We start from the raw sequence: 21,713 nt of genomic DNA on the forward strand, positions 1-21,713 counted from the left end.
CTTGTTTTCTTAAGCACTGTGGGATATGAGATATGTGTATATATAGACTCATGAATATGTTTGCAGCTTGTTCCTAAACAATGGGATTCTTTCCTCTTTTAACTAACTACATGAGATTAAAAGCTACACTATATTTTATATTTTTTACTTAAAGTTTAATTTTTTTAACAAAAAGTTAACATTTGTTACATTTTAAATAAAAATTTTAAACTCTATAAGTAAAAAAATTATAAAATATAAAATTAGTATGGTAAAATATTAAAAATATATATTTAAAAAATTACTAATAATTGAGTGATCATTTTGTAACTTTTTATAAGTCGATAGCTAAAAAATTATAGTTAAGTGACTACTAATTAATTTAATCTAGATATAAAAATATGAAAAATAATTATTACATTTTATGTATATTATATATTTCTATAAAAAAACTTATTTAACATAGTTATATACTATGTTTAAATAGATTAACTATCTAGTCAAATCAGTATTCATTAGGTGATGAAAATTAAATTAAAATTAGAATTAAAAAAATAATTAGTATAGTAAAATATTAAAATAAGTAAATATTTAAAAAAGATATATCAATTTTTTAAAATTACAAAAAAAATATTATTTGAGTGCCAAATGCTCACCATTTATTTATTAATCAAATATTCATAATATAAAATAAAATTAAAATTAAAAAATTAAAAGTATAACTTCTAAATTTAAATAATAGAAGATTATTTTAAAAATTAGAATTGCATTGATATTAACTTCAAACATTTAATGTTGAATAGAAGATTATTGCATGTACAAGTTTTATATGTGCAATTTGTTCTTTTTTTAATAGTTCTTTTGCATATGTTAACAATTCTAAAATGCAACAAGATTAAATATCTCAAAAGATAATTTTATAATATGATGAAATGTTAACAAAATATAAAAAAATAGAAATTGTTTTGTAAAAAAATTATAAAATATAGTGTAACATTTTGTCTTATGTTGTTAGTTAAAAGAGGAAAGAATCTCACATTATTTAGGAACAAACTGCAAACCTATTCATGAGTCTATAGATACACATATCTTATATCCCACATTACTTAAAAAAACAAGGGAAATGAAACTTTGAGTCTATATAAATATTTACTTTGTAAGTTTTATTTTCATATTAATTGATGACACCTTCAAAAAAAATGGTTTTGTTACGTTGAACCTTTCTTAAGGTTTACTCTTGTAAATTTTTAAAAAAATTAGTCTATTTTTATAATATGTAAAAAATAAATTTTAAAAAAAAATTTAAACATGAGCTAAAACGTGTCTTTGGGGAGCGTTTTTGTCACATCAATAAAGTGCGTCTATGAGGGTACAATTTGTGCTGACATGGTAAAAACGCTCCTCTAGTAACACATTTTGTTGGCAAATCTCCTAAAAAAGTACTGACGTTGACGTGTTTTCGAAGAATTTGAATTTTTTTGATAAATAATTAAAAATTAGCTTATTTTCGTAAATAATTTGAGGTGTTTTTTTAGTAAATTAGCCTTTTAGTTATATCCCAAATTACGACGCTCTTAAAAATACAAATTAAGAGGTGCATTATTTGGGCGTCAAATCAACCTTTTTATCGCGTCTACATCCAATTTCTTACAAATCAATATCATTGTTTATTCTTTCAATTTAGTGCTCTTCAGTCTTGGTTTATATATATTTATTTTATAAATATTTTAAAAAAATTGTGACATGTTTTTTTTTAATATTTTAATATTATATTTATTAACCCTTTTATTTTAGTTTAGAATTTAAAAATTTTACTTCTTATTTTTATATATTCAAAATTTAGTTTTTACTTTTATTTTCTAAAAATTTAGGTTGATTGACAACATGGTTGAAAATTTTTTATTAATTTTTTTACTTTAATGAATTTAAATGATTTTAAAGCTGGACTTATATTTTTAAAATAAGAAATAGAGAAACTAGATTAAAAATAAAAATTAAATTCTAGGGATAAAGTAATCTTTATTTTTTAAATTTGACAAATTTTCTTACTTTAGTCTTTAAAAATATTTCTTAATAATTCCTTTATATTTTTAATTACTTTTTGACTTTTTAAATTATATAAATTTTAAAAAAATTAAGTGATGATATAACACAATATTAAAGTATCCCGCCATGATACTTTATTAAAATCTAAGTTTAAAGATAATATTGAAAAAATTTAACGAGTTTTAAGACTAATATAAAAACAAAATCAAAGACCAAATTAATAAAATTATCAAATTTAAAGATAAAAATGAACTTCTCCCTAAATATTAAATGTTTGATAAGTACCTATGTTCAAACTGTAATTTCAATTGTTATCCTAAATGAATTATCATTAATTGAAATTCAATTACTCTTAAATAATCTTTTTTTTAGAAACACACGTCAACCAAATTGAAATAACTGAAATTCGTAACATTTTTTTTCTTCTTTTGATTCGAACAAATTTAAAATTATGACAACAAATACAATAATAATGTTTTTTTCCCTTTGTTTTACTTGAAATAATTAAGAAAAAAAACAAATAATAAATTTAAAATATTGTATTAAAAACATAGTACAAACATTATAATAAAAACAGTATTCATGGCAACATTATATTAATATTATCTTCCATGATATATATATATATATATTCTTTTGACTTATTATATCAATAATTATAGATCCATTTGATTTATATATTTGGCTTATAAATATATACTATTTGATCTTAATTTCGATTAATTTAATTAATTATTTATTTTTGAACGAAATTAATTAATAATCAAAATTTTACAATATCTTAAGTTAATTTTTAATTAAATTAAATTTTAATGTTTAATTAATTAATTAAATTAAATTAATTGAATTAATTAATTATTTTAATCAAAATATGCATGCCCTTTATAAAGAATATCTTAACATATTTTAACTTTTAAAATGTTATTAAACTCTGATGTACACTCTTAATAGTGTTATTCCATCAAATTAATTTTAAATTTTTATAAGAATTAATTTATTTTATTTTCCAAATAAATAAAATAAAATATGCTCAAAGTTAATAAATTATTATTTATAAGTTTAAGTTTTAATCATTTAATTTTCAAAAATTATAAAATTATAATTAAATTGTTAAAATCGTAGAATCATAGCTTCTTTTTTCCTACTACCTACACTAATTTAAAACTTTCATTCTTTTTTCTTTTCTTTTTTTCTTTTTACAATCTAATATTTTTTATGAAATAATTTTAAAATTCATAAATTTATGAATAATTTTTTTTAATCTCTAACTGCTAATAATTTTTTTTAATCTCTAACTGCTAACTATTATATTAACTTAAATTTATCGACCATAATTGAACTTTAATTTTTTTTAACCAATGAATAAAATAAAATTTTTAATTAATTCAACAATTTATAAAAAAATTAAAATAATTTAGCCGACATTTTCTAATATTGAAAAAGGGGACCTTTTTCGATATCTGGAACGGAAGAAGAGGATGATGGTTTAAGTGTTGAAATTATTGATTTTACTTGTACCCCTAGCAGAGAGAGAAAATATACAGAGGAAAAGAAAAGAAAACTTAGAACGAGCTTCGTGGGTGGAGCTTGTTTTCGTTGCGTTTATTATTATTATTTCTGATATTCCCAACACAGAGAAAGGAAGGGATGGAGAGCGATTCAGCGATGGTGGCATTTCCATTGCTGACAACGCCCATCGAATCCAACTACAGGGCATGCACCATTCCTTACAGATTCCCTTCCGATAATCCTCGAAAGGCTACCCCTACTGAAATTGCCTGGATCGACCTTTTCCGCAATTCCATTCCCTCCTTCAAGTACCTCCCTTTTTCTTTTTCTTTTGAATTTCTATCTTATTTTTCACCCAGGAATAATGGGTAATTTGAGATTATCCCTTTTAAGTAGTTCTTAGGTTCTAATGTGTTCTATTATGTTACTATGCTATTATTTGTGATTTTACTCTTTTTTTTAAAAAAATCTTTTAATGATTTATGTTCTTTCTTTACCTGGAAAATTGGGTAATTTGAGGTTCTAAGTTCGGCGGTTCTAATGATGGTTCTTTTATGGTAGTATGCTATTATTTATGATTTTTATTTTTTTAAGAATAATTTTGTTCTTTTTTTTCCTGGAAAATTGGGTAATTTGAGATTCTTCCATTAAGTTCTTTGGTTCTAATGATTGTTCATTTCTGTCATGTACTATTATTTGATGATTTTTACGTTTTCTTTCTAAATTCTAATCGAATTGCTTTGCTGTTCATTAGGCGATAATGGTAAACTAAAAGGATAATTTTTTCCGTACGATTTTGCTCGTAACCACAATTTATTGCAGGAAGAGAGCTGAGAGCGATACTACCGTGGTTGATGCTTCAACTAAAGCTGAGAAATTTGCTCAAAGGTATTGTTTATTTCTTTTATACACACACACACACACACATATGTACATATATCAAATTAAAATACATTTTAAAATAACGAATTAAGTTTGAAGTTTTTTAGTAAAATAGGTCAAATTGGTAAAGGAGAGAAATGTCATTATTGAATGGCATTTTCAGGTATTTTAGGTAGTAGAATGGCACAAAAAACCTCTGGAAATGTAGTGGGGTTCTTTCCTAATTGGTCCAGCTTTGCCTGGTTCTTCTTCCACTGCACGTTATACTGATTGGATTCTACATTGTAATTGGTCAGACATATATTTGTACCTGTATTGTACTTCTAACTGTACTGTATTGGACTAGTGAAACTTTCAAAAAACCTCTAGAAAAGATAGTAGAACATTTTTTTTTCCAACGGATGGCATCCTCCTGTTAATTTGACCTATTTTGTTAAATAATTTTAAACAATATATTTCTTCATTTGACATATTAAAAAAGAAGTCCTACTTTTGCTCCCTCTATATCTCTAGGTACGATTCCTTTAAAGTTCATTTGGTTTCATCTGTGAACATGTTCTTTATGCAAATTTTGATGGTTCCTCCATCAAATGCATTGGTTGCTCATAATTCATAAGCATGCGCAACTGTTTCCTTCAGTATTTCTTATTACATTTGTGTATTTTTTTTGCTTAATGCTGTGAAAGGTATGCTGATATACTTGATGACATAAAGAAAGATCCAGAAAGCCATGGCGGGCCACCTGATTGTATTGTAAGTCAGATTCTTTTTCAAAACTAATTTCTATGTCTTTCTTGAAGATATTCAATGTGGTCCTCATAATAGTTTTGCTGTTTTGTAGCTTCTCTGCCGACTTCGTGAACAGGTTCTTAGAGAACTGGGGTTTAGAGATATATTCAAGAAAGTCAAAGTGAGTATTTAAGTTCATGTAATGATAAAAATTGTTTTTTTTAAATGCAAGTAGTCAGAATTCCATTTTTTAACTTTCTAATTTTGATGAGTGAAAACACATCAGCTTGCATGAACGATACTGGTAATTTTATTTCCTTTTTGGTAAATTGATGCTTCTTCAAAGAATAACAAACAATAACAACATTGTAGATGAAGGTAGGGATTACGTTATAATCATTTTACGGTTTGTCCAACTTGCAATGTAAGAATAATTGATACTTGATGGAGGTCAGTGGAGATGTCAGGTGTTAAGATATGTAATTGTCAGTGTTATATGCTGTTCACATTTTTATGAACACTGTTCTTCTTTGGAAAATTTGCAATAGGATGAAGAGAATACCAAGGCTATCTCCCTATTTCCAGATGTAGTTCGTCTTAATGATGATATTGAAGATGGAGGGAAGTGCCTTGAGAATCTAGTTAGAGGAATATTTGCTGGAAACATATTCGATCTTGGTTCTGCACAGGTAGATCAATCACTATGTGATATTCATCTCATCAATCACCGTAATTGTCAAAAAGTATTTACACTCACAATAACTGGCAATTGTATTTGTTGGTCTTGTTACAAACTTACCATGTTTTTTACTCATCTCCATCAGGCATTTTTTAATCTAAACTATCTGAGATAAGCAACTTGAATCATAATAATCTCTTGGCTCTATCTGGATTTCTTGCAACATAAATTATCCTGCATTTTTCGTGCTCTCTTAAATCACTCCGTCTTTGAAACATTTTCCATTTGGATTAGGGTTCTTTTTTATTTTTGCTGGTTGTCATGATCATCTTTTCCCATGGATGAACTATGATTGAATAAATGAAAGTCTTCTCTTATGTTCGGCTAATTGTATAACACGTTTCATGTGTTCTGATTTAGATAATTTCTGTGGCATTTATATTCTTTTTGAATAAAAGTACACTGAATAGGATAACTTTTGCAGTGGTACTTACTTTTCTTTTGTACTATTTTCCCTTACCTCTGGAAGCTTGCTGAGGTTTTCTCAAGGGATGGAATGTCCTTTTTGGCTAGTTGTCAAAATCTTGTTCCTCGACCTTGGGTCATTGATGATTTAGACACTTTTAAAGCAAAATGGAACAAAAAATCTTGGAAAAAGGCAAGTCCTTCTTATGTAATGTATATATATTAAGACATCGCTTCTCTTTGCAATTCACTTTTCAATACAATTGAAAGTTGATACTGTCTTATTTCCATTTCTTTTTATTGCAATGGCAGGCAGTCATTTTTGTAGATAACTCTGGTGCAGATGTGATCTTGGGTATTTTGCCATTTGCAAGAGAGTTGCTAAAGCGTGGAACCCAGGTTTGCAATTAAAATCTAAAAGTATTTTCATATACTCATTTAAATAATATATGCATATGTGTTATATATGCGCCTGTTGTGAGTTCTTCACTTTCACTATTGGTTTCAACAATCTTAAAGTCTGTCTTAGATATATTTATTATGTTGATACGTTTAGTATATAACTTTAGTCCTTGCACTTAACTGTGGTCGTTATTTCATATAGTAAGCAAGAGATTGAACCCTGATCACTAAGATTTCATTGTTCTACTGGTATTAGATATTCATTATAAAAGATCAGATAGAATTATGTTTGTAATATTTTCCTCTTTGCTCAGGTTGTGTTGGCAGCTAATGACATGCCTTCCATCAATGATGTAACTTATCCCGAATTGATTGAAATTATATCAAAGGTGATAGAAAGAGAAACAGTTCTAGATTATGATTATTATGCTTTTTTCCCTCTCGTGGCCATCTCTAACATATTGAATGCTAATTTTACCAGTTGAAGGATGAAAGTGGTAAGCTTATCGGTGTTGATACTTCAAATCTTTTGATTGCCAATTCTGGTAATGATTTGCCGGTAAGATATGCTATTTTTGCCTAATGCATCCAAACTTGATAAAGAGCTTTCATTTGGTTATCAAAGTAACAGCCTCTTGTTTTTGCAGGTTATTGATCTTACGAGAATATCACAAGAGCTCGCCTACCTGGCAAGTGATGCAGACCTAGTTATTTTGGAAGGCATGGTAGGTTTTTCTCATAATCCAGCAGATTTCAAGTAAAAATTTTCTTCCTTTGCCTTGTGAATTTGAGAATGCGACAAGAACCAAAATCAAACCCCAGCTATTTGAATAGCATTATCTATAGTCTAACTTGATCATAATCTATTGCTTAGGATTGTGTTAGTGTTTAACTTGTTCAACCTTCATCGTGTATTTGGTGGAATAGGTCAAATGTGCTGCTGACTATGATTTAGGTTGCTTCTGTGTTATATGCTCAGATTTAATCCTTGTCAATCAACTGTTTGCAACTAAGATATTCGGTTTCTTTATATGTATATTGCAGGGTCGCGGAATAGAGACTAATCTTTATGCTCAGTTTAAGTGTGATTCACTCAAGATCGGAATGGTAAAAGTTCCACCTCTATATACATTGCTTTTGCAATATTTCAGGCATTTGCAGAACTTTTATGTAGTTTGACATGTATATTCAATTCGCAGGTAAAACATCCTGAAGTAGCCCAGTTTCTCGGAGGACGGCTATATGATTGCGTTTTTAAATACAATGAAGTTTTGGGTTGATAAGAAGTCATTCAAGACCATATAAAAAGTGCCACTCAGGTCAGCTTGGAACATTATAAAGCTCTCAAATTAATTTAATAATGAAATGTGAAAACTAGTTGCATGCCCTTCCATTTTTATTTCTACACAAAATGCATGTAAACTAGGGGATTGGATGATGAAGAAACTCATGCAGGCTTGAGCTACCATCATATTTATATTTTCATTTTTATAATCTGATGAAATTTGAATACCTTGAAGGTAGAGTAACATGTAACAATTGATTCAATTTTCTTTGAGCATTTTTTATGGATTTTTTTAAGTGTTCACATAAGTCAAACTTGGAATATTTTCATAAAATAATAATGATAAAATTTAGGGACGATAATGGCGTCAGTCCCTGTTATGGTATCATCATTTAGTCGATTTTTTTTATTAAAATTGTTATTGATTTTTACTTGCATTTAGAGGATTTGTCATATTAAAATTGTCATTACTTGTTTGTAATAAATCAAAGCTATAAAGTTTAAGGCCAAATTCTGGTTTTGGTGCTAAAGGGTTCTAGGCCTTGTACTTTAAGGGTATTTTAAAAATATATATACAACTTAGCGTCAATCGAATGTTTTAAAGCTGTTTTGTTATGAAATTTCACATCAAACACTTAAAGGTAAATAGTAATTTGAGTTAATAATATTATAAAAGCAGATTTAGATTATGTAAAGTTGAAAGTATAAAGATTGAATTTCAAAACTTCCCAACCATCTTAAAATTTATATTATGTTTATAACTGTGAATTTTATCTCTTTATTTTACGAAAATTGATTGAATTTGGTAATCATATTTTATGAAACTTGAAAATTAGTCTTAAGTAGGTAATACAATTATACTTTCCTCCTAAATTAACATTAAAATTATTAGTTTAGTAATTTATATGCAACAAATTAGTTCGAAATTTATGTGTTTATTAATAGTTGGACTATATATCCATCATTGTAAAGGACATGGACTAAATTAAAATAAAAGAACTATCTTCTCAATTTCATAGAGGGATGGAATTCATTTTTAAACATTTATTTTTACTCTTTTCCCAATAGTAGACCAAATATATATTATGAACTCTAATACAAGCAAGAAATCGTAATCCAAATATATGAAATTATAATGTAAGTTCTTACAAATTTGAGAAGTCTATACTCTTTTTGTATAAAGGAATGCTTTTATCTATAAAATTAAAGCAATCCTTTTATGACACCTGTCCAAAACTACATAGAGACATACAAAGCAATCCTTTTATGACATCTGTCAAATTAAAGTATTTTATTGTATTTTCCCGTGCACACTGAACAAGTTTGAAACGTAGAGTAGCAATGCGAAAACAGAAACACTATATATTTAAACCTTAAGCGTTGATAGAAAGTGTTAAGAAATAAGTCCCCTCAAATTACTAAAGATGTTGGTGGATTTACAAATAAAGGTCCTTAATATTTTCTTAAACCTCTCAACTGTCTAACTGTTGAAAAAGGTTAAACAAAGAATATGGAACAGGGAAATTGCCAGCTTAACAATATCAGTATTTGAGAAAACCTTGCTGAGGGTCAGACCCCATGTCAGGGTTCTCTCCTGACTCTAATGGAAGCCTGAATGGTTGAAGAGGCATGGTACCTCGACGGGTACCTAATAAGGCGAGCCATGCACGTTGTGAATGATTGGATTCGACCCCGACCCTCAACAAACCTTGTCTAAAACTATTTTTGGCTTTTGAAATATATATGATTGTAAGGTAACAGAAGAAAGGGAGAATACATATGGGAATGAAAGCAAAAACCTTGGTAAGAAAGAATTTACAATGCGCAGGAATGCGGCATAAGAAATCACTATCTTTGCAACTTCCCTGCAGAGTGCAAGTATACCGACACTGACACAACACTGAAATAACAAGAGAAACATGAGTTTTTACCACATAGAGACATAATTAAAGTTTGCCATGCATGAGAAATATCATTATCTGTATGGATATTAAAATGTGGTTGGAGACAACTTACATTGCACCAAGGAAGAAAGCAAGTGTAAGATTAAAGCCAAAAAGAAACACCGAAACAATGGCTGTGAGAAGCATTGCAACCGAAGTAGAATACACCTGTGCAACATTAGAGGTATCTCATTACAAGGAAGTCAAATCATTTCTTAGCTTCAATTGCTCGCTAGCAGGCATCTAATATCATCAGCTACAGATGATTCTTAAATTATTATTAAGCCTCAAAGGACTTTATCGGGATCAAAGGTAACTTGTAACCAGCAGAATAAACAAGTAAATCCATTCATCTTGAGGAAGGACCAGCAATTTCTTTCATTGTTGATTAAATTACATATGTATGTCCATGCAAATGTATGAACATTACGTTTTTGGACAACCATGACAGGGCTAACTCACAAGATTCTAACAATCAGAAAGGCGAATGTAAAAGCAGACAAATGAATACAACAACTGCAGATAAATTTTGCAATCAAAACATACCTTCACAATATTGTCTGCATATTTCATTACCATTGACGCTGCAATGCCACTGCAAATGGAACAAATACATAAGCATATTTCACAAAAGCACAGGGAAACTAACAAGTCAATACTTAGCCGGTACCTGACCGGAACAAGGAAAAGGATGTCTAAAAATATAAGCTATCATTGCAAAAAGAATATATACTTATGGTATAGATGTCAGAGATTCTTATTATTGCTGGCTGTAGTTTAGCTATAGCAGTGACGATTGACGTGAAGAGTTAGTTTGCGGAACTTCAGATGGTTAAGGATCATGAGAGTGGTAATGATTGAGTAATGACTTTGTAGCTCATTGCATTTCGAAACATGCTATTCTGACAGTTAAAAATTTTATGTTGGTTTAAGAAATTTTCTACAGTTCATAATTATTCTCCAATAACAAACTTTAATTCCTCATAACTACCAGGAAAAAATAGTAAGATCTTCCTAAATGCAACGTCTATGACAAAACAACGAATGGAGTCAGCAGCTAGTTGCCGGCAAACAGATCAAGTCAGAAAGGAGAATGTAAATACCTGAGTGCATGGTTAAGGATAATGAGAGTGGTAATGATTGAGTATCCATGGAAGAAACCCCTGAGCAAATGAAACATAGTTCAAAAGTATAAATAATTGATAAAATTGTCTCGAATTATAAATTTATTAAGATAGAACACTATTTTAAAGTAATAAATAGAGGATTCTTCATTTTGTAAGACATATAGATGCATTTATAAGTAATGAGTCGTATCTATGTTCCATAGACATACATACATGACATGCAAAGTCAATGATAATTTCTAAGATAGATACCAGAAACAAATTAAGAGGCTCAGATTACTTGTTCATGACAGCATCGAAATCTTGTATCAGTATTGCTACAGCATTGAAGGCCATTCCAAAGATATACAACCAGAAATTCTGCACATTTATATTCCTTGATGGGCGCTTCTTAATTATAGCCTGGTAGCAGAGAAAGGAAATAAACAACATGAATGCCTATAACAGTTAAGGATTTTACTAGTTGCACTCTGCAGAAGTTCTATGTGCCTTTTAATTGAATCAATACTTTTTCAGAGATCAAGTAGCATTATAAACCAAATAAATTCAATAGGACCATATCAGGCAACAACAATTAAACATCTCAACAGTAAATAATATTCTAAACATGTTGCAGCTAAAAAAGAAAGAAAAGAAAATTGCAATGAGTATCTCAAAAAATTAACCTCAGTGTACACTCCTGCAAATCCACTCAAAAGGGCCATCACCTGCAAAGTATAAAGATATCAATTATAAAAAAATCTGAACTTTGAAGTGATAAATAAATTTATTTTTCTCCATCACTGAATTAAAAGAACTTTCGACTTTTTTGCAACTTACAATGGCCATTATCCAACCTTGCAAAGGTGTTTGAAGAACGTGGTCAGAACTGCAAAAATTAATGCCACTTAGTAAAGCGTAGCTGAATGATAAATTTAGCATAAAACTTATACCATTCCAAATTAAGAAAAGCAGCCCCCATCTTCATTGAGCCGAATGGCATGTAATTGAGATATCGAATGCCATTTCAAATATGGGACTTATAACCATATAAAACATAAAACTTGAAATTCTTAAATAGTTCTCTCTCAATTTTAGAAATTTACCAAGATGCAATAGACCCATCCATCGCTTAAACAAAGGCAATCTCCGATGTCAACAAGTTTGTATCAAGCAACAAGCATGTAATCGAAGAAGATCTATGGATCCATCCAATCAAGGGAATAGTTAGGAAGGTTCTATCAGTCTTACCGAGAGTTTAGCTGTGCTGTGATGCAGCCAGCACATAGAAGAATGAAAGCTGCCCACTGAATCTCACTTAATCTGAAATAAAAAATCGATTCGAGCAAAATGGATGGAATCCAAAAAGTCAAGGAGTATCTTCTATTAGAATGTGTATTAGATTTACTTCATAAAACTTAGCATAACTGTCATTTTCCATTGTTATGCTATGCTATACTGAATGCTCAGCAGACATCATCCATGAAATATTTTCACAGGTCTTTGCAAATTGTTTCCAAGAATTGGAAGACTCCAACAAGCATGGTTAACAAAGCTTACTTTCTCTTAAGGATACTACGATAAAGAACACCAGTACTGATAATATTCAGGTTCTTTAGTATCTGATAACCCGGAGCATCAACATAGGCAACGATGTAATACTGCAACATAAAATTGAAAATCAGATACAAGTACATTATGGAAAATAAAACCAAAATAACATTACTCACAAGACAAACAAAAATCAGAGTCCACCTGTAGCAAATTCTTGACAAGATATAGTAAAGCAGGAATGGGATAAACAATAACTTCATCAAGGGTTGTACTTGTTGGAATTCCTTAAATTAAGCAGATTTTCTACATTAGTGCTAGGAATTTCCTTGTACTATTAGCCATAATCAAATTACTAATTTTTAGGGACAGGCTAATTTCTAGAGATTATTTCCTTTTTTATTTTTCCTGCTATTCTTTAAAAGGCTGTATTCAGATTAGAAGTAATAAGAGAGAATCATTCTTCTTCCTAAAACTTGTTCATGGTATCAAGAGCATCAGGAATCCATTTGATCCTGCTCTTTCTTCTCTTCTCTTGTTCTGTTTTTCTCTGTTAGAAACCCTACTCCCATGGGTGACACCGAAAATTTCTCTGAGACTGAGATCTCACAAATAACTCAAAATCACAGTCAAGGAATCCCACAAGGTGACCTTAACTCTTCTCTTATAATCACAAATCATCGATTAGATGGAAAAAATTTCCTGCAATGGTCACAATCTGTCCTTATGGTTCTTCGTGGCCGAGGAAAAATTGGGTACATTAATGGACAAATTCCTCGACCAGCATCAACAGACTCTGGTTATGCAACTTGGGAGCTTAACAACTCAATGGTTATGGCTTGGCTTATAAATTCGATGGAAGGTCATATAAGCCGAACGTATCTTTTTTTCAAAACTGCCAAAGAAATGTGGGATGCAATCAAGGAGAATTACTCGGATCTTGGAAATACTTCCCAAGTATTCGAGATCAAATTAAAGTTGAAAGATATTCGACAAGGAACACTTGAAGTCACTCAATATTACAACCACCTAAAGATCTTATGGCAGGAGTTAGACATGTATTATGAAGTTGATTGGGGCGAGGGCTTGGAACACACCAAGTTCATGGATCATCTTAACAAAGAACGTCTCTATGAGTTCCTAGCAGGACTAAATCGTGATCTTGATGAGGTCCGAGGACGAATACTAGGCAGAACCACACTGCCAACCATAGGAGAAGCATTTGCTTAAGTAAGGAGGGAAGAGAAACGGCGTCTTATTATGTTGGGAGACGCAAGAGAATTAAAACCATTGACCGTAGCTGGTCATCATCCTTCCGAGAACTCTGCTCTTATTTCAAGAGGCCCTCAATCTCAAAGGTTCAAAGATGGAATTGATTCTGGTTCAAAAAGGCCATGGTGTAGCCACTGTAATCGGGTTGGGCATACCAAGGAGAAATGCTTCAAACTCCATGGCTATCCTGAAGAAAAAAAACAGAAAGAAAACAAGGCAGCAATGATATCTACTACTGAAGAAGATGCTCAGAATGTTAGGCTAACCAAAACTCAACTTGAGGCTCTTCATAAACTACTCGGGACTCCTACAGCCAGTGGGTCACTAGCTATTCAAGGTACTGCTTTAAATACTACACACGAACCTATCACAACTTCCTGGATACTAGACTCGGGTGCATCCGACCACATGACAGGTAATCTAAGTTTGTTTCACACCTATTTACCTTGTCATGATCACTCTCGGATTCGCATAGCTGATGGATCTTACTCGCCGGTGGCTGGAATGGGGACAGTGAGACTTACTGAATTTGTCCCTTGATGTTACTTTCTTCGAAAACGAGCCATATTTTTCAGCCTCTCATCTTCAGGGGGAGATACTTAGTGAAGATGAGACCTTGAGCAATCTTCTCATTATACCTCAAGACTCTATCAGCCCTACCACCACTACAAAACCTGCTGAAAATCCTACAGCCACTGTTATTCCTGTTTTGGAACCTGTTTTTCCTATCTCCACTGTTCAGCAACAAGAAACAAGGGTGATTAATCATACTAATGAAGAAAAACAGCCCACTCATTCTGAAAAACAACAAGGAAAAACTCAGGGACTTCATGTATACTCTCGGAGACATCAGCTGCCTGAGACCGAAACAGCAGTGCCTATGCCATCTTTACCCGAGGACTGTCCTGAGGAAGAAGTTTCACCTCCTTCATCTTCCATCCATCTTCCAATTGCAGTAAGAAAGGGCACTAGTAGCTGCACTCAACATCCCATTTCTCGGTTTGTATCCTATGGAAACTTGTCTAAATCCTACAATGCCTTTGTTTCTAATGTTGACTCTGTAGAAACTCCAAAGAACATAGACAAGACTCCTATGGAACCCAACCTTAAATTAGGAACTGATAAGGATGGAGAAGAAGTAACGGGAGAAACATTTGGAAGTTGCCTACAGGATATTGAGATACTTAAAAGGGACTCCTGGTAAGGGGTTGCATTTCAAGAAAAATGTTCGAAGAAATTATGGGCAAGCTGGGTTTGATTCACATCTACACTCCAGCTTGAGGGGGAGTGGTGGAATTCCTTAAATTAAGCAGATTTTCTACATTAGTGCTAGGAATTTCCTTGTACTATTAGCCATAATCAAATTACTAATTTTTAGGGATAGGCTAATTTCTAGAGATTATTTCCTTTTTTATTTTTCCTGCTATTCTTTAAAAGGCTGTATTCAGATTAGAAGTAATAAGAGAGAATCATTCTTCTTCCTAAAACTTGTTCAGTACTCAACCTAGTTCAATGATAGAAGGAAAAATATATGTCAATAATTCCCATTATTTGCAAAAAGGATGTACTTAAGAGATCACAGGTTAAAGATCACCTGTTAGCTTCGGTAACACCTTCACTATTCCATATTCTTGCTAAGGCTGCAAGTGACAAGGCACATTTCAAAGTCTCCACCTGATTCCCAACAAAAAAGTAGTTCATTCCCGTGGGCAGCATGTCAAGTCAATAACAGGATGATCATTTAACTCACCAAAAAGTTCGCCGTAGTAACACTATACTCATACTTGCCAGCTCTCTTTGACCAGACAATTAGTTTAGCTTGTGAACTTGTAAGAAAAGTCAAAGCAAGTGTAACAACTGTCCTACTCGAGAAAAAGATATATTCAAAATGCATCTTTTCAGTTCCTTCTTTCATATTTGAGCCTAATAGTTACTAAACTAATCAAGTTCAAAAGCTGTTCTTACTTGCGTTGCCACTTGGCCTGTTCCCTTGTAGGTACATTACGTAAAGAAGCTGCATATCAATGGAAATTATAACAAAAAAAGAAAAGAAAAGAAACTCGTGATAGAACTTGTGCAGTGGAAGTTGCAGTGCATTCATATATGATCATTAACTAAAACATACCTACTTGGAAATCCTTTGCCTCATGCATTCTCAACGTCCTCACTTATCGTTTCCACTTCATTATCCTACAAGTCGCAATTCATTCAAACAGAGGCCTCACAAACACAAATTCAGAAAAAAAAAATTGAAAAAAATTCACATCTACGCAAGTAGACAGTACATCTTCAATTAACTAGATGAAAAATTAACCACATTGTTAAAATAAATTAACTATAATATGAAAAAAAAAATAATTTAGAGTTCTGTATTCCTGTATATGAGCATAAACGACAACTAAATCGCATTTTTTTTGACGAATTTTAAGAAGAAAATCGCCGTCAGATGCTCAGAACAAACTAAACGAAAAGGAAAATTCGCTAATGCCGTTGGATAATAGTGAAAAAAATAATACCTCATCTTTGATTTTGCGATTCTCCATTTTCGAAGCAGCACCTAGCAGATCTCACCGTTCTGCTTCTAACTCTGCTTCTTCTTTTTTTTTTAAATTATTATTGTGTAATATATTATATAGGTTAATATAACATTTGGTACCCGAGCTTAGCTTTAATGTTCAATTTGGTACCTGAGATTTTTGTCTCAATTAGTACCTAAGTTTGGCTTCAATATTCAATTTGGTACCTATATATCAAATGATATCATGTATCCCAATGAATATTTGAGATGTGTGCTATAATAAAAGTAATATAGGTAGTTAATTGGAAAAAAGAACTTGGATACCGAATTGAATATTGAAGCCAAACTCGAGTGCTTAACTCGGACAAAAAGCTCAATATCATATTGGAAAAATGCAAGTACCAAAATGAACATTGAAGCTAAACTCAGATATCAAATTGAGATAAAAGAACTCAAATGCCAAATACTATTAACCCTATCATATAGGGGTGAGCATTCGATCGAGTCGAGTCGGATCGAATCAAAAAATTTCGAGTTAGTCGAGTTGACGAATCCTATTTCAGCAACCGAACTCAATTTGAATTTTTTTTGAATCAGATCGAATCGAGTCAAAAAATTTCGAGTCAAGTCGAGTCGAGTTAATGAATCCTATTATTTGTACTCAATGTTGCGCTTACATGAACCGATTATTTAACTAGGAAATGAAGTATAAAATTATTTAACAACATAAACAATATAATAATTTTACCTTTTAACTTAATTAGTAAACATTTATCAAAACAACATAGTTTTACCTTCTTACTTAATGGTTTTGACTTTTAACGTTAAAAAAGGTAAACATTTATCAAAATGACGTAGTTTTGCCTTTTTTTATTCGGATTTTCGGATAACTCGAATTGTGTAATTCACATTCGAGTTAAACCTAAAAACTTATTTTTTTATTCGAGTTGACCCAAATAACTTGATTAACTCAAATAACTCGAACTATTTAATTCAAAATTTGAAAATTTTATTGAATTTTTCAAATTGAATAGGATTTTGCTCACCCCCACTATCATATACAAATGCCTTGATTCACAAATTGTCCCATAAATTAGATAGGTTATACTTATTGAGTAAAATGAGATAAAATGATAGTTTAGGTGCAAAAGAAAAGCTTTAAGCACTAAACTAGGAATTGGATATAATTTTCAAGCTAATTTGCAAATAAAGTTTTTTTTTAAATGATAAAAAGGGGCTAACTGCATTGAAATTTTATGATTCGTATTCTAAATTAATTGTTAAATTTTGAATCATTCTAATTACTTTATTAAAAGTATCCCATTTTCCTTTTATTTAATCATTTGATTAGATGTTAAATACTAGTTTAGATTAATATAGAGCATATTTAATAATATATATACTTATTGCATGGATAATTTAGATTTGAAATGTTAAAAAAGAGTCCTCTTGAATTTAACATCACTATTTATTTTTTTAACATGCTATAACCAAGTTGTTTATGTAATAAATACACACTAGTCTAGAATTTAATTTTGTGTGCTTTGAGTATGCTTTCCATCAAATCCGAGGCATTTAACGTTCAAACCGATGATTAGGTTAACGGAAAAATATGATTGATAAACCATTAATAGTTTGAGGACTAAAATAAAAGATTAATTTCTTTTTTTTTATAATCCATAGGCCAATGGCTTAGATACAGCCCATCATATCGTATCTGAAAAATCTTTTGTAGTTTTCATTTTTCAAGGTTTTCAAAATTAGATCGTGGCTTGAATTGGTTAACCATAAATTCTTGGTTCGATTAGTTTGGTTGACTCAATTAAATAAATATTTAAAAATTTTAAAAAATAGATGAAATTGTAACACCCTGAATAATTTATATTTGTTTCTAACATAATTGTGTATCTGCTTCAATGGTTAAGTGTTTTGAGTGTGTGTATGAGGTCTTGGGTTTAAGTCTCTTCTTTGCTAAACTTTGTTATTTTTCTGATCTAAGCCATACTTTTGTTGGAAGGGCTTATTTATAAATTGCCTGTTAATTTATATTAGAATTAGCTTGTTGGTTTGAGTGGTAAGGGGGTTGTTGCGTTGGGGGTCCTGTGTTCAAATTGTTTGATAGAGTTTCAGTGGAACTAAAATTCTGAGGTGGTTGTGAGTTAGTGGGTTAGTGGGAGGAAAGTTAGGGAGGTTATCGGATTTCTAATTTGTTAGTTTTTGTTTTCTTTTTCCCAAAACTCCCCTCCTGACATTTTTTTCTCTCTTTCCTTATCTTCCACTTTCGATTTTTTATTCATTCTTCTTTGAATTACCGTTGTTTTACTCGTTCAACTGTTTCTGCTACGATTTTTGGTTTCGTTAATCGATTTGGTAAGTGAAGTTGAGTTTTTGTTATCGAATGGTTTTTGGAGTTGTAGGAAATCTTATTGATAACCGATATATGGTAGTAATCGTTGAATTCTGTGGCGTAGGAGAAGGCGGTGAGGCAGTGATTGTGACTCCAACGGTTTAGATTACGGCATGTGACCGTTTTAGCGGTGGTAAGTTGTTGGTCATTGATCGATTTAGTTTTCGTTAACTCGATTTTTGGTATCTAAAGGGATTGGATATTCTGTTTTTAGATGCTGGTGGTCTCAAAAGTGTTTTTGCAGCAAAATCGAAATAGGTGTGTACCCAAAATGTAAAAAATGAGCTTCGATGAAAGCTGAAAAACACCACTATCGATGCCACACGGGCGTGTACCTGATCGTGTGGTTGGCTGTGTGCGAGACACGACTGTGTGGTTAATGAAGGCATGGTCGTGCGCAAGAAACGACCGTGTAATGGTCGAAGTGTAGCCGTATGAACCACACAGGCTAGGCCAAGTTGGGCGTGTAGGTCCACACGAGGATGTGGGTTTTTGGGCTAGGCCGTGTGGGCCACACGGGCAAGGCCAATCTGGGCGTATGGGCCCACACGGACATGTGGGCCCATATTTTTGAAATTTTCCCTAGGGTCGTACGGGTTGTTCCGATTGACTGTGAGCCTACCATAGGGTCGGTAAGGGCTAACCAAACCCTAAATTTTATGTGATTTGATATTCTGGTAGTACGCTGTAACACCCCTAACTCGTATCCGTTGCCGGATTAGGGTTATAAGGTATTACCGGACATAACATAGTTCGATACAATTGCACATTTCAAAAAAAATATTTATATAGAGATCTAATTCTTAACTTATGACCCAATACAATTCATTTCGTATTCAAATAGAATATGTAAGCTCAACATTCAAAGCATTCAAATAGTTTATAAATAAATGAATCTGTCAGCTTGCGAATTTATATTCGCCAACTCAAATTATAAAGTTAGACATCATCACATTTCATATGAGTAGCATATATCTCAATGTCCCTTTCATTTATCAAATTTTACCCAACATTATAACAAACACTATTTAACTACAAGTATTTTATTCCACCATAATAACATGAGCGTATAAGTAAATATATAATGACCTATTTTTATTATATTTGCTGAACTATAAAGCAATACATGAATAAGTCGAATTAACCTATCTAACTTGTTACCACTTAGCCAATTCATTACACTAATAACCGTGACTTATACCTGTATATTTGTATAATCATACATTGCTATTATAACTGAATTTAAACAACTAATTCTTATTCACATTTATATACATTTCATAGTCATTTCATTTCAATGCTAACCAAAATTTATATACCATTCTCCCAAAAACAAGCATATTAAATAATACACATATACCAAAATAAGTCCTAGTCATATGAAAATATAGCCGAAAACATTTTAATACCAAAACATGATATAAAATGTACTTTTTAAATATAATTCAATCATCGAATATAGATACATATGTATATTCAAGACACAAATTCCATGAACTATATTTAAAAGAAACATACAGTATATCTCCCATCATATTCGGTCATTACAATATATCCTTTATTACCAACTTGTTTTAAGCACGTTAACCCAACATAATAACCTAAATTTCATATATAACTTTTCTTAATATAAACTGCGTCCAAGTTGAGCAAACACTTTTATATCATGTATTATGACCATTTCGTTATCAACCAATCTCAATATGCATACACACAACACAAGTTCTAATCATCCAAGGTATAAGACATAATAACTAGAATAAACTCAAACCATAATTTAACCAAAACAAACTCAAGCATAGAATTTAAGCCATTTTCGCATGGCCTTTATACATTAACCAAAATACAGCATTCCAAAACACATTCCAACCTATACATGTAATAATTCCAAAATGCAACTTATAAAATACTGAAGACGGTCGATAGTGTGACAGACTTTGCTGACTATCCCCGAGCTTGTAACTTGAATCCAAAATCTATAAAACAGAATGAACATGAAAGCACAAAGTAAGCTATAATAGCTTAGTAAGTCATAAGCAAATAAATATCCCAATGATATAATCAACTCATTTTAATCTAATCCAAATTTAATTATCATTATTAAGCTTAACCTCCAACCTACAAATGAGATAAATAACGCATTTTCATGCACAAAATCTACCTTGGCCGAATGCTCACTTAAACAATTTGACCTAATATCATTCAACTTTCTAAGCCAAAATGTCTTAATATAATCAAACATACACATATGCATTTATATAAGCTCAAGAACCATAATATAACTCCATGTACATATACCACTTATATGACCGAATATACATGATCAATTATATACACATATCCAAGAATCAATTCTACAATATTCATACCATTTATTTACAAGGCCGAATAAATTTACTAAATTCACATGTAATCTTTATTTGTATCACACATAATTAGTAACAAATATCAATTTACTTTTTTTTACCTTATCTCAAGTAAACAACAAGCTTACTCATACCTGATCATTTAGCTCGTTTTACACATCCGTTCACGATTTACCTTTGTCCAATGAACCATTCGGAATTGGGTAGGACACTCGGATTATCACACATATATCGTACAATGCCAACGTCCCAGACGTGGTCTTACATGTAATCACATATCGACGCCACTGTCTCAGACAGGGTCTTACTCGCACACACATATCGGAGTCACATATCGATACCATGGTCTTACTCACATATCACATATCGAAATTCTATGTCATGACAAATGTATTCTAACTATTCCTAAGGTTCATACGGGGCTTTTGGACGTCGTAACTCGGTCGAAACGAATTTGGCAATGTAGTAGCCAGGTTTATTCATATTCGGCCATAACATATATAAATTCATACATTTCATACCAGCATATATATTTAGCATTTAACTACAATTAAGCATGTATATTTGCTTATAA

The 21,713-nt window shown here is 31.2% G+C and overlaps 2 protein-coding genes across 4 annotated transcripts; one reads left to right on the forward strand and one right to left on the reverse strand.

Annotated features, from left to right (window-relative positions):
- The first annotated feature begins 3,450 nt into the window (after nt 1–3,450).
- Nucleotides 3,451–8,239, forward strand: LOC107894008 (damage-control phosphatase At2g17340). 3 transcript variants are annotated; one of them, XM_016819183.2, is made up of 12 exons: nt 3,451–3,842; nt 4,357–4,422; nt 5,103–5,169; nt 5,258–5,326; nt 5,694–5,834; nt 6,309–6,482; nt 6,602–6,688; nt 7,006–7,080; nt 7,173–7,250; nt 7,339–7,416; nt 7,736–7,798; nt 7,891–8,239. In XM_016819183.2, exons 1-12 carry the CDS (start codon nt 3,673–3,675, stop codon nt 7,969–7,971), a joined length of 1,149 nt encoding a protein of 382 aa, XP_016674672.1. In that variant the 5' UTR covers nt 3,451–3,672; the 3' UTR covers nt 7,972–8,239. The 3 variants fall into 3 exon arrangements, with proteins under 3 accessions (XP_016674672.1, XP_016674673.1, XP_016674674.1); XM_016819184.2 differs by having other exon boundaries at nt 6,354–6,482; XM_016819185.2 differs by lacking the exon at nt 6,309–6,482.
- A 1,073-nt stretch (nt 8,240–9,312) lies between these two features.
- LOC107894632 (CMP-sialic acid transporter 2) lies at nt 9,313–16,452 on the reverse strand. Its single transcript, XM_041084970.1, is given in 15 exon segments — nt 9,313–9,876; nt 9,993–10,087; nt 10,466–10,514; nt 11,023–11,082; nt 11,327–11,448; nt 11,712–11,753; nt 11,866–11,914; nt 12,277–12,348; nt 12,586–12,686; nt 12,781–12,853; nt 15,440–15,522; nt 15,599–15,710; nt 15,814–15,862; nt 15,974–16,038; nt 16,365–16,452. Coding segments are annotated over 14 exon segments (987 nt in total). The 5' UTR covers nt 16,002–16,038; nt 16,365–16,452; the 3' UTR covers nt 9,313–9,824.
- Nucleotides 16,453–21,713: the final 5,261 nt, after the last annotated feature.

Source organism: Gossypium hirsutum, chromosome A13, assembly GCF_007990345.1.
Source record: "Gossypium hirsutum isolate 1008001.06 chromosome A13, Gossypium_hirsutum_v2.1, whole genome shotgun sequence".
Classification (NCBI taxonomy): Eukaryota; Viridiplantae; Streptophyta; class Magnoliopsida; order Malvales; family Malvaceae; genus Gossypium; species Gossypium hirsutum.

Coding starts and splice junctions, on each gene's coding strand:
- LOC107894008 (XM_016819183.2), top strand. CDS start 3,673: ATGGAGAGCGATTCAGCGATGGTGGCATTTCCATTGCTGACAACGCCC. Junction 4,423..5,102: donor GCTGAGAAATTTGCTCAAAG/GTATTGTTTATT, acceptor ATGCTGTGAAAG/GTATGCTGATATACTTGATG. Junction 7,081..7,172: donor TGATTGAAATTATATCAAAG/GTGATAGAAAGA, acceptor TAATTTTACCAG/TTGAAGGATGAAAGTGGTAA.